The sequence below is a fragment of the Gadus chalcogrammus genome, chromosome 22, assembly GCF_026213295.1.
Source record: "Gadus chalcogrammus isolate NIFS_2021 chromosome 22, NIFS_Gcha_1.0, whole genome shotgun sequence".
Classification (NCBI taxonomy): Eukaryota; Metazoa; Chordata; class Actinopteri; order Gadiformes; family Gadidae; genus Gadus; species Gadus chalcogrammus.
The window spans coordinates 10,201,723-10,214,716 of NC_079433.1; the positions used below are offsets into that span (position 1 = coordinate 10,201,723).

General features: G+C 50.9%; 1 protein-coding gene across 6 annotated transcripts in view; it reads left to right on the plus strand.

Moving 5' to 3' along the window:
• Positions 1-12,994, plus strand: part of LOC130376316 (microtubule-actin cross-linking factor 1-like) — an 88,384-nt gene that overhangs the window by 55,906 nt on the left and 19,484 nt on the right. For all 6 annotated transcript variants that reach the window (XM_056583557.1, XM_056583555.1, XM_056583556.1 and 3 more), the window contains 13 exons: positions 1,505-1,666; positions 1,989-2,159; positions 3,087-3,253; positions 4,738-4,897; positions 5,343-5,669; positions 6,221-6,305; positions 6,750-6,976; positions 7,589-7,795; positions 8,193-8,420; positions 8,932-9,150; positions 9,466-9,669; positions 11,504-11,729; positions 12,659-12,885. In XM_056583557.1, coding sequence (XP_056439532.1) covers positions 1,505-1,666; positions 1,989-2,159; positions 3,087-3,253; positions 4,738-4,897; positions 5,343-5,669; positions 6,221-6,305; positions 6,750-6,976; positions 7,589-7,795; positions 8,193-8,420; positions 8,932-9,150; positions 9,466-9,669; positions 11,504-11,729; positions 12,659-12,885 — 2,610 coding nt within the window. The remainder of the gene's footprint in view (positions 1-1,504; positions 1,667-1,988; positions 2,160-3,086; positions 3,254-4,737; positions 4,898-5,342; positions 5,670-6,220; positions 6,306-6,749; positions 6,977-7,588; positions 7,796-8,192; positions 8,421-8,931; positions 9,151-9,465; positions 9,670-11,503; positions 11,730-12,658; positions 12,886-12,994) is intronic.

A 12,994-nucleotide genomic window follows, 5' to 3' on the forward strand; every position in this document is an offset into this window, starting at 1 on the left:
GGAGGTAACCTGGAGACATATCAGTTTAGGACTTGGGGCTGAGGGAGGCCAGAGTCATCTTTTAATCAAAGGTTATATGTAGTTGTTAAAGGTCCCATGGCATGCCACCAGGTGTGGTGTGATTAGCCGCTGCAAGCCGTTTTGGAAATCTGCCCCTTATGACATCACAGGTGGGCGTTTCCACCTAGATGTGTGACGGATAGATGAGCAACGTTTGCTACAGTCCTCTGGGTAGGCTGGTAGACTCGCACACCTGTGATGTCATAAGGGGCAGATTTCCAAAACGGCTTGTACCGGCTAATCACACCACACCTGGTGGCATGCCATGGACCTTTAAGTGGTGGGTATTATTAGTGGTTTGGGCGTTGTAGTGGCCACTTAAATACTGTGTGTGTGTGTGTGTGTGTGTGTGTGTGGTTGTATATGAATGTCCATCTGTGAACGTTCCTCTCCACTTGTCTTTACAGCCACTGTGTGTGCGTGTCACACCAGAATCAATGAAGGTTTCAATTGACAGTGTTCTTGTAGTCCACACACATACACATACGCACACACACATTCCCACTCCAGGAGCATAAAAAGCCATGCCACGAAGGGCGTTGTTAGCAGACCGCTGCATTCTTAGAAGTTAAGCGGTAAGCCACAATCCCCCTTCCTTGATGAGTGCTGCAGAGGCCTGGGATAGGCCGCTGTTTCAGGTTAGAAAAATGAAACTGAGCTCATGTCCTCCTCACCCATTTTCCATCCAGGAAAGCAGTTAGACTGTGTCTGTGTATGGGCTCTCTTTGTTGCATGGCTGGCTCCATTGTGCCGATGGTTTCAGCCCCGTGCGGCCGGTGGGTTTCTGAGTAGATGTTGCCAGACAGGGGAGGGGGGGGGGGGAGTGTGTGTCTGTGTGTGCGTGTGCATTCTCTTGTTCAAGTGGGTGTGGTTGCATGTGTGTGTTTTATGCGCGTGCAAGTGTTGACTCAGCCTTTTTTAGATGGCCCCTTACTCCTCTAACTCCCATATCTCTCTAATCCTCCCCCGCCCTCCCCCGCCTCTCTCTCTTCTCCTCCTCCCTCCATTCTAATCCCTCTGCTCTTTCTCCTGTCCCGCATTCCTCTTCCAGCCATCCCATCTCCCTTTCACTCTCTGGTTCTCTCTCTGTCCTCCACCACGTTGTCTATCTTGGTGACATGTCGTTCCCACTTGTCCTTCTTCTCGTCTTTCTTTCAATTTGTCACTCACCCACCAAAGATAGTAATGAACAGTGTGCAATGATGAATTTGAAATACTTGTCCGCTACCACTCTTTATTTTTGCATTCATTTATTCAGAGAGCCCCTATTGTGAACCTGAATTGATGGAAGAAGGAATAAATTGATGGACGGATGGATGGCTGGATGGCAGTTCTGTTGCTTTCCTGCATTGTAATGCATTAGTCTAATCTCTCTCTCTCTCCTCTCTCCTCACTCTCTCTCTCTCCCCCTCTCCCCTTCTCTTTCTTGTTGTCCCTCTACCAGGCGCTGGAGCGGGAGCAGGTGGATGGCATCCAGCCGCGGCTGAAGCACGTCAACGCGGTGGGCCAGGGTCTGATCCAGAGCGCCGCGAAGCACACGGACACCCAGGCCCTGGAGCACGACCTGGAGAACACCAACCTCCAGTGGAACTCTCTCAACAAGAGGGTACGAGGGCCGGCAGGGTCTGGGTTGGGGTTTTGCAAGTGCAGGGCAGAATTTAACTCATGCGACGCAAATGCATGTTGAAGAAGATAGTTCATTGATCTACCATAATTTATCTTGTGTGCGTGTGTGTGCAGGTTTACATTCTTTTGTCGCTAATCCATGAGAACCGAATGTCTGGGATCACTATAGATCTTCTCTTTTTGCACGCTGAGGCTTTCTGCCTGAAGCAGCCTAATACACCATGATTTAACCAGCTGTCACCATAGCGCTGCATTCCTCTCAATCTGCTGAGCCACTCCGTTCTTTCTCACCCTTTGCTCAGGTGGCCGAGCGAATCGCACAGCTGCAGGAGGCACTGTTGCATTGTGGGAAGTTTCAGGATGCCCTGGAGCCCCTGCTAAGCTGGCTCAGTGACACCGAGGAGCTGGTGGCCAATCAGAAGCCCCCGTCCGCAGAGTACCGAGTGGTCAAAGCCCAGATTCAGGAACAGAAGGTGAGCGGGTGAATGAAGCGTGGAATACGCCTATTCTAGTAAACCCAAAGCACACACAAGAACACGCACACACACGCAATGGTTGTTTTGCCTAACAACTCAAATTGTGCCATACACATAGCCAGACTGCCATTCAAACTCTGACACACACACACACACACTTACACACCATACACACACACACACAGTGCACACATCCTAATTGGTCACATCAACAATAGGTGGCTGGCGCTTTCAGAAAAACTGGGAGTCTGAACGATTTCGCACACTCACACACACAAACACACACTTTTCCCCCTGTTTATGCAATGCACATATCCTGTGTTTGTGCGTTTGGAAGCGTGATCGTCCCAGTTGGCAGTCCATCACACGTGTTGACGTCCACGGCTGCCAACAGGGCCGTCGTCTGGGTCAGGAACACAGGAAGTTGCGGTTAAGTGCATTCCAGGGTCAGAACCCAGCAATGAAAGGGTTCAGCAAAAAGAGAGAGAGAGAGAGAAAGCAGGAAGCAGACAGGAAGGCACACGGTTCCAACAGGAAGGAACTCAATGACCAGTACCTTACAGAAAGTGTGTGTGACCCGTACAGAATGACAATATGCAACACAAAGCGCAGATCATGCCTTGCCAGAAGGTTTAACATTAAAGGTGGTCAAACTCAGCATGCTGTTTTTCAAATCCAAATGTGTTTGATAAAGGGCATGGAAAGGAATTACTTGTTTTCATTGAAATGTTAGGAGACTAAGGTCCCAATCGAATAATTGGGTCTCATACTTCATTGATCTTGATTTCACTCAGAAAAATCGCTGATATGAATCTATAAACTCGGGTGCATTTCTGTCAACGGCGCCAGTGGTTTGAACCACCAGTCTCCCCCGCTCCTAAAGAGTATGACTCAGTCCACCGCGTCCGCTCCTTCCACCCCCAGCTGCTGCAGAGGCTGCTGGACGACCGGCGGCCTACCGTCCAGATGATCCAGGCGGAGGGCGAGAGGATCGCCGCCACGGCCGACGCCCAGGACCGGGACAAGATCCAGTCCCAGCTCCAGAGCCTGGGGGAGAGGTGGACCGAGCTCCTGGACAAAGCCAGCGGCAGGTAAACTCACCGGTGGATCAACCGACTTTAACTTTTTACAGCACGACATCAGCGGCTCTTAGATTGAAAGGCCACCGTTGGCCCGGCGCGCGGTGGGAATGCACCAGTACTGGTGCACTGCGCAATAGTACCACGCCAACTCGTGGCTGATGCCAACTCTGGTCAACTAAAGTTCTCTTCTGAAGTGGAAATTGTTAGCCAACTGCTGGTGGATCGCTCAACTGCCGCACTTGTTTTGAGGGGGAAATCTGTTTGATCGGCCCTCCATGCCAGCGAGCTGACAAGCTTGCAGGCTCCAACCACAGATTATAGTTCTTACTAATTCAAGGGGTCAACGGTCACCTGTGCTTTCCAAGGGTTGAGTCAGCCAGCGACACACAAAGAGAGAGATGAAGAGAGGCTAAATAAATAAGTAAAATGTGGTTTTTGCGGGGGGCTTTCGTAAGTGTTGCCATGGGGACCAAGCAGAATTCCCCTCTCCCAATATTGATGTGTCTCAGGAGCTTTGACACGAGCTACACACACACACACACACACACACACACACACACACACACACACACACACACACACACACACACACACACACACACACACACACACACACACACCAATCAAAAGATAGTGTGAATGCCTGCACAAGTGAGAAGCATTCCCCTTATTTCTAACTTTTTAGAATTTTTCGAGGTCAACTATCATCAAAGAGGGAATGCGGTCACATTTAGTCCCAGAGGTTCTCATTGTGTTCAAACTAAACACAATGACTGGGCTCCCGAGTAAACACATTCTGTGGCCCTTTTATTGAGAAATAGCGCAATGGTGTACACACACACACACAGGCTGAAGCCCCACCTAATTCTCTAAATACACTGTAAAAATAAGTTTGTTTTTGGTCAACTCGCAGCGTTTCTGTCTTTCATCTCTTAGTTTCCCTTCTCTAACACCCCACAAGTCCTCGTCATGAAAACGTCAGATGTGAAATTAAAAGACAGAAAATTGTATGAACTCTGAGAAAATTGCATCCACGGATTCAGCAATAAATGCATCAGTGGGTCCTAACAGCATTAAGATATCACACCGACGGCAATGAAACGTCGGTAATATTAAAACAAATGCTGAAAAAGCAATAAAACACCAATAACGGCACTCCCTATCTCCTTTTATCTCCCGTCTCCCCCCTCATCTCTTCCTTTAATCCTCTCCCCTTCTCTTCTCTCCCCTCTCCTCCTCCTTCTCCAATCGACTCCCTCCCACTCCTTCTCTGCTCCCTTACTCATCCACACCCTTCTCTCCCCTCTCATTCTCTCCTCTCTCCTATTCTCCTTTCCTCTCCATCCCTCCCCTTCTCTCCTCTCCTCTCCTCTCCCACCTCCCCTCTCCCCTCCCACCTCTTCTCCTCTCTCCTGCTCTCCTCTCCCCTGCCCCTCTCCTCCCCTCCCCTGCCCCTCTCCTCCCCTCCTCCCCTCTCTCCCCCCCGGTCTCAGGCAGAGGAAGCTTGAGGAGCTGCAGGGGCTGGCCCTCCAGTTCCACGAGGCCCTTGAGCCGCTGGGCGAGTGGCTGAGCGCCACCGAGCGGCGGCTGACCTCGGCGGAGCCCATGGGCACGCAGACGGCCAAGATCTCCCAGCAGATCTCCAAGCACAAGGTCAGAGCCCGGTGGTGGGGAGGAGGGGTCGGGGGTCGGGGGTCCTGGTCGCCGCTAGGGAGAGAACCCCTGTCGAGATGAAGGAGTCGAAGGTTCCAGTACCACAGCGACGTCGTGCCTCTGAGCAAGGCATCCGAGGCCCTCGCCTGTTCATGTGCCCATGTTCACTTTTTATCAGTTTTAATTTTGCTCTGTGCGTTTTTTGATTTATGTGATGTTATTTTTACATTTTTATGATTTGATCATCTGCATGTCCACGTTGACATTCTGTGTTTTTACTCTTTTCGTTTGTCCTTTTGTGTTTGTTTGTTCTTCTTCATCCTATTATTTCCCACATCCCATTCTATTCTATATCACAAACACAAACACACACACACGCACACGCCCATGAACACGCACACGCCCATGAACACGCACACGCCCATGAACACGCACACACTCCCAGGCGCTCCACGCGGACGTGTCCTCGCGAGGGGCCGAGGTCGACCTGGTCGAGGCCCTCGGCCAAACCCTCAGCCCGCTCTGCTGCCCCGCCGACGGCCATTGGCTGCGGGAGCGGGTGGGGGCGGTGCACACGGGGCACTCTGAGCTGCTGGAGTGGTGCAGGCGGCGGGCGGGCATGCTAGAGCAGGCGCTGGCCAACGCCCAGCTGTTTGGGGAGGAGGAGGTGGAGGTGCTGAACTGGCTGGAGGAGGTGGGCCTGAGACTGGCTCAGGTCTCCGTCCAGAGCTTCCAGCCTCAGCCGCTCACAGAGCAGCACAAACACACACTGGTACGGACGTGGCACACACACCAACACTCTCTGGGATGGACCTAACACACGCGCATAAACACTCTCTGGGATGGACCTAATAAAGACACAAATACAAGCACAAATACGGTCTGGTACGGACGGGACACACCAAGACGTAACACGCATACACACAGACACACACATGCACTGCTATGGACATAAAACACATGCAAACATGCCCTGGTATGGATGTACCACACTCAAACGCGCACAAAAAAAGTCACACTCTCAAACATACCGATACTGGGGTAAGACACTCAAACATCACAACCACAATCTGGAAAGAGTTTAGGGGCGAGGCTACAAAAAAGTCTGTCTAATATCCAATGCAGGTCGAGTTACACTGTCCCAGCCCATTTGTTGATTTGACATTAAACCCCAATATGAGCGTTTTATCTTGAAAGGGTCTTTTGTGCATCTAAGCAGTTCAATAACAGCGCTTGGCCTTTGGAAAGACCCATGTCTCTGTAACGGAGTTTGGATGGAATATAAATTGAATCAGGGAGCTCACTCCGTCCTCTGCTCTCCAGTCACTGAATGAAGAGATTGTGAGCAGGAAGAAGACGGTGGACCAGGCCATAAAGAACGGACAGGCCCTCCTCAAACAGACCACAGGTGACCTCTGACCTCTAATTTCTCAAGTGATTCAATCATTGACTCTCTTTTTGTCAACTCCACGAGGCAGACGGTCATTAAAGCATGGATCACATGGCTGGAGTAATATAATGAACAGTGCAATAGTTCTAGTATTAGCAGTGTCATTAACTTTATTGAGGAATTTGTGTGTGTGTGTGTGTGTGTGTGTGTGTGTGTGTGTGTGTGTGTGTGTGTGTGTGTGTGTGTGTGTGTGTGTGTGTGTGTGTGTGTGTGTGTGTGTGTGTGTGTGTGTGTGTGTATGAACGTACGAGTGTGTGTGTGTGTGTGTGTGTGTGTGAACGTACAAGTGTGGGTGTTTGTGAACGTGTATCAAAAAAGGCTCCTGGCTCCTTCTTCATAATTCCCTCTAACCTTTGATCTGTCCCCACACACACACACACGCACACGCACACGCACACACAGGTGAGGAGGTGCTGCTGATCCAGGAGAAGCTGGACGGCATCAAGACTCGCTACGCCGAGATGACGGCGGGCAGCAGCAAGGCCCTCCGCACCCTGGAGCAGGCGCTGCAGCTGTCCACGCGGTTCGCCAGCGCCCACGACGACCTCAACCAATGGCTGGACACCGTGGAGGCGGAGCTCAACAACATGGAGCCCGACGCCACACCCGCTTACCAGGAGAGACAGAAGGTAAGGACACCGTCCATGAAGATGGATGCAGTGCAGAGTTGAAGGAGTTACGTTGTGTATCTTACACTACGTATGGATAAATACATAAGTAGCGTCGATAATTCTGGTGGTTGGTCTTTGATTACAGGTGAAGAATGTGGGATGGGATCTGTGTTCATGTTTCTAGTGCATTGAGTCTCAAACATTTTACAAGGGAGATAACTTACTCCAGAAGGGCAGTGAAAGACGCCACAGTGAAAGTTGTGGCGTGTCGTAAACATTGTGGCTACTGGGGGGAGACATCCTGGCGGTAAAAGCTTCTCTTGAAGCTAACAGCTTTGTCGGCGTCCCCTTGCTTCTCCACATCCAATCCCACGGAGACGTGGGATTGGATGTGGAGAAGCAAGGGGACGCCGACATAGCTGTTAGCTCCGTGGGATCGGTGGGACGTCGCCATGGGATCGGCCCCCTCGGTCAGGGCGGTTTATCATCTCGTACTTCACCACATCACAGGGCTCCCCTGTTTGTTGTAAACCTCCACGACCGCATCATTCTTCATGCAATGAGATCTGTCTTCACGGTCCGCCTCTCTCTCGCTCTCTCGCTCTCTCGCTCTCTCGCTCTCTGCTGCAGGAGCTGAAGAAGCTGTCAGCGGAGAAGCGTCTGGTGCTGGACACGGTGAACGAGGTGGGCAGCGCCCTGCTGGACCTGGTGCCGTGGCGGGCCCGCGAGGGCCTGGACCGCCTGGTGGCCGACGCCAACCAGCGCTACCGCCAGGCCGACGAGACCATCACGCAGCGGGTGCAGCTGGTGCAGGCCGCCATCCAGAGGTCACAGCAGGTACTGCGGCCCCCCGGAGTCTGTCGCTGACATGGTTAATGTGGCGGTGAGGTCGTTTTTGGGATGAAACGACTAGCAGGATTTGTTTTTGTGAACTAATCCTGCTGGTCGTCACTGTAACTCATGGGCTTTTAATTACAGTGTATGTACCATACCAGTGTTGAAATACTAGTATTTTGATAGAAATGTGGAATATATAATCTTAGCCTCACTGGCTTTTTATTAAAATGTAGGGATTACAGTGTCAAAAACGTATTTTATTTATTTATTTATTTTCTCTAATTAAAAGTCGTTTTTTCTTCTTTTAAGATGAGATAGAATGGTAGTTAATTTACTTTCTTGACTGTTCCGGGTTAACTGAACTGTTCCTCCCCCTTCCTCCCCCCTCCTCCCCCAGCTGGAGGAGGCGGTGGACGCGGAGCTGGCCTGGGCCCGGGAGACGGAGCGCAAGCTGTCGTCCCTGGGGCCCCTGAGCCTGGAGCCCGACGTGACGGTGGCCCAGCTGCAGGTGCAGAGGGCCTTCAACATCGACATCATCCGCCACAAGGACACGGTGGACCAGCTGCTGGCCACCCACAGCGACATCCTGGACACCTGCACCGACGCCCAGAGGGACGCGCTGGCGGTGAGCGCCAGCTATCGCTGGGTTAGCGGGGTTAGCTGGGTTAGCGGGGTTAGCTGGGTTAGCTGGGTTAGCGGGATGAGCTGGGTTAGCGGGGTGAGCTGGGTTAGCGGGGTGAGCTGGGTTAGCTGGGTTAGCGGGGTGAGCTGGGTTAGCGGGGTTAGCGGGGTTGGCTGGGTTAGCGGGGTTGGCTGGGTTAGCTATGTTAGCTGTGCCTCTGGCTGACCCTCTCCCACCTCTACACCTGGGAGAGGTGAATGGGTGAGGGGGGGAAGGGGTGACTGAGAGAGGAAGAGAGGGTGAAAGATGAAAAGGGGCGCGTTTAAGACAGATGGATGGACGGTCAATAGATATAGTTTCTTTGTAATATATTTGAAGTATATCTGAATCAGCCGTTGATTATTAGATTGATGGATGGAGGGATGAGAAAGAGAAGAGTACAGGCATGAATGACACCTTAAATGCGGACGAAGGCTGACCTTTGACCCTTCCACTGGTGCCCCCCCCACCTCAGACCAAGACGGACGCCCTGAGCGAGCGCTACGAGGCGGTCAGCCAGAAACACAGCGAGCGCTTCTCGGCGCTGGAGCAGGCCCAGGTCCTGGTGGCCCGCTTCTGGGAGACCTACGAGGAGCTGGAGCCCTGGCTGGGGGAGACGGAGACCCTCATCGCCCAGCTGCCCCCCGCCGCCATCGACACGGACGCCCTGCGGCTCCAGCAGGACCAGATGAGGGTACCTGTCCTTCAGCACTAGTTCTGACTATATGTTCACCCGGGAGCGCTGTGGTTTATAAAGCGCTATGTTGATAGTTTAAATCGATACGCAAGGGAAAACATAGTAGCATAACGTCACACATTGTTTACACAAACATGTTCTCTTCCTCTATTTCTTTCTCTTTCTTTCACTTTTCTCTCCCTTCATATCTCTCCCCTTCTTATTTTTTTGGTCTTTTGGTCTCTTTCTTTTGTCTCTCTGGCTCACTCACTCACTCACCCACTCACTCACTCACTCACTCACTCACTGATTCTCTCTCCCCCCCCCCTGCAGCTCCTGAGGGAGTCCATAGCCGAGCACAAGCCCCACATAGACAAACTGCTGAAGATCGGGCCCCAGATGGCCCTGCTGAGCGCCCAGGAGGGCCCGTCGGTCACGCAGCGCTACGTGGACTCTGAGCGCCGCTACCTCGCCATCAAGGAGGAGGTCAAAGGTCGCGCGGGCGCCCTGGACGAGGCGGTGTCCCAGTCCGTACAGGTACTGTCCCCAAAGGACCCATTTCAAACGTCAAGGATTGATCTAGGGATCGCTGTTCGATTAAACCAGTGTTTACGCTTAGTTTGGTAATGTTGTGCCTCATGGATGGAGCTTAGGAGACATGAAGCAAGCATTACAATAATGGCCAATGATTATTTAGGTGTACTGATTAAGCCTGAGCTGGGGTACGCTTGTGGTTTGACTTCTGCTGCCTACCCTGAACCAGAAGATGTACATGATTACAGCATGACCTGTTTTTTTGTCTATTGATTGTTCTATTGTTTAATATTTGTCAAGATCACGGATATCAACTGTGCAATCAAACTTCATTCGTCGCTCAAACAACATAAAACTTGTGTTTATGTTGACATGATTAACTCACTTATCATTTTGTTCACTTCAGTTAACTTCAGTTAACTACAGTCGTCCTGAGACAACTGTTCTGACCATCCGCATGTAGTATTTAACTCATTATGTTTTTGTTTTTTTTCACCCGTCAAACTGATCCGCATATGCCTCCGTCTCTTGTCCTCCACCTGCATCATATAATACTCTCATCCCTCTCTCTCTCTCTCTCTCTCTCTCTCTCTCTCTCTCTCTCTCTCTCTCTCTGTCTCTCTCTCTCTCTCTGTCTCTGTCTCTGTCTCTCTCTCTCTGTCGCTCTGTCTCTGTCTCTGTCTCTCTCTCTCTGTCCTCTCATCCCTTGACCATCCCTAAATACAAACCCATGTCCATTCAATGTTTAATCCTAATATCGACCAATCTTTGTACACCTCCACCCCCTTGTCGTCTTGCATCCCCAATCTCCCTACCTCTCTGTTTCGCTCTCTCTCTCTCTGGTTCGTCCCATCCCTCCATCCCATCCCTTGTTCATTGTGGATGTGCTGTGTGTGTTGCCATGGTCACTGCTCACTGCACTCACCCAGCTGGTAGAGGTAAGCGAGACTGACTGAGCCGGATGTGAAGAAACTCTGCCACTCAGAGAGGGGCGTTACTACTGGATTCAGGCAAAAGAATAATACACATAATTAAATACAATTCCAATGTGTTCAGAGGATTGCCTTAACACAGCCTATTTGTGTCTTGGATACACTGAGAATAAATAGATGCTAATAGTTAACGTAATAACAATAATAATGAATTTTAGTAGTACCAAACCTGCTTTGAGTGGCTTAGAAACTATGTTATAGCTGTCCTTTGTTTGTCAAGTCTACCACTAAAGTATGCAACTTAATATCTTGGTGGTACACTATGCTTAATGTAGTCCAGTCTTGTGAAAACCGAGTCCTTCCCTTCTTTCAGAATTGTTTACATATATTGCTCATTTTCACCAGTTAAAGTAACCCTACTCTAGAAATTCCACAACTCTGCTTCTCCTATGTGTAAGTCCTGTACAACGGTTCGACCCTGTTCATTTGTGTTGTCCTGTGGTACTAGATGATCCCTGTTCTTTCCCCGAAGAACTATATCAAGATGTTGCATAAAGAAAACCTAACTTTTAAACGTAGTTTTCTCAACTTTTGTTTCCAATTTCCAATATGGATATCAGTGTGCATGACACTGGCGTACTGGAGATCTGTCACAATCTGTCTAGGGATATAGGTGTATCTCCCTATATAGCATCGCTCCATAGTATGAACATAGAGGTGACTTCTAAATAATTCTACAAATAGCCCCGTTACACCGTAACCCATTCCTCTGCAACATCTCGGTATGACCCTTAACGCGCCACCCATCAGGCCACCCTATCCTCCCCCCGCCCCTAGCCCCCTCCCCCCCCCTCATCCACCTCCATCTTCCTGCCCCGTCTCACTTCCTCCTCCCCCCCCCCCAGTTCCACGACAAGATGGACCCTCTGCTGGAGACCCTGGAGGGGGCGGTGCAGCGGCTGCGTCAGCCCCCCCCTGTGGCCGCCGAGGTGGACAAGATCCGCGAGCAGCTGGGGGACCACCGGGCCCAAGGCTTGGAGCTGGACAAGCTGCTGCCCTCCTTCTCCGCCCTGTGCAGCCGCGGGGAGGAGCTCATCGGGCGGGCCGCGCACGACGACCCCGCCGCCCAGGGTGAGTCGCCACGGAGACGGATGATGCGTAGCGCGTTAGATAAATGCACACGCCTAAGAGTGTGCATCCCTTCGCGATATGGCTGACCCCTACCTGATCATTAATGCCATGTATTTAAAAAAAAATATTTACTGCAATGACAATGGCTGAATGACAGTAGTATGATCAATTCATACTCACATATCTACTCCATTCTCTCAAATACACACACACACCAAAACAAGTTTGTCTTAATCAGTAACACAAGCCCGTCTACCAAGTCATGCACGTGATCAGACACATAAACACACACACACACACACACACGCACACAGGCTCCTTTATGTGTCCGCCAGCCTGAATAGACCCCGTCCCCACTATAACGGAGTGTATCTCTCTATGCTCATCAATGGTTCCTTTGTTTAGCCTTGAAGCTAACACACTAAAACTCGGATCAAAGGGGTTACTGTGTACTGCACGTGGCCGTTTACTGTGGCGGTTTGGAATACTCAATTATCCAAATATTTGTATCCTCTTTTTATAAATTGTGGGTGAATCATATTCGAGAGACCAATGATAGCTGGGTCGGTGACAGGATACGACCGCTGAATGGGATCATAAAAGGATGCTATAATGAAATTGTTAATATGAATAATATTATTCATGCACGTGCCAGTTGACACCGACAACTGTTTAACCAATACACTGAAAAAACAACTAGCCTCCATTCCCAACAAAAACTAGACATAATCAAACCTCCCAATTAACAGTATTGATTCCATACCCTTATAACAACTATTAACCACTTTATGAGGCCAGTACTGTCATAACCTTCTCCCAACTGTCATAACCCTCCTCCAACTGTCATAACCTTCTCCCAACTGTCATTGTGGTCGATGTCGGGTTCTCCATACTAATAAAGTTTCCTGTACTGTACCCCCCCCCTACAGCCGTGCGTTCCCGCCTGCTGCGTCTGCGCTCCCTGTGGGAGGAGATCCGCCAGCGGGCTGAGGAGCGCGAGGCCAAGCTGAGCGACGTGCTGGACCTGGCCGAGAAGTTCTGGGCCGACATGGCGGCACTGCTGAGCACGCTGCGGGACTCCCAGGACATCGTGCGGGAGCTGGAGGACCCCGGGGTGGACCCCTCGCTCATCAAGCAGCAGATCGAGGCGGCCGAGGTGAGGCAGGGCTGTGGTGGTTGGAGGAGGGGGGGTGGATTCGTGACCTGCCAGCAGGGGGCGGTGCAGTTGAAACAAGGTTACGAACCAAACAACGGTTCTTTGGATT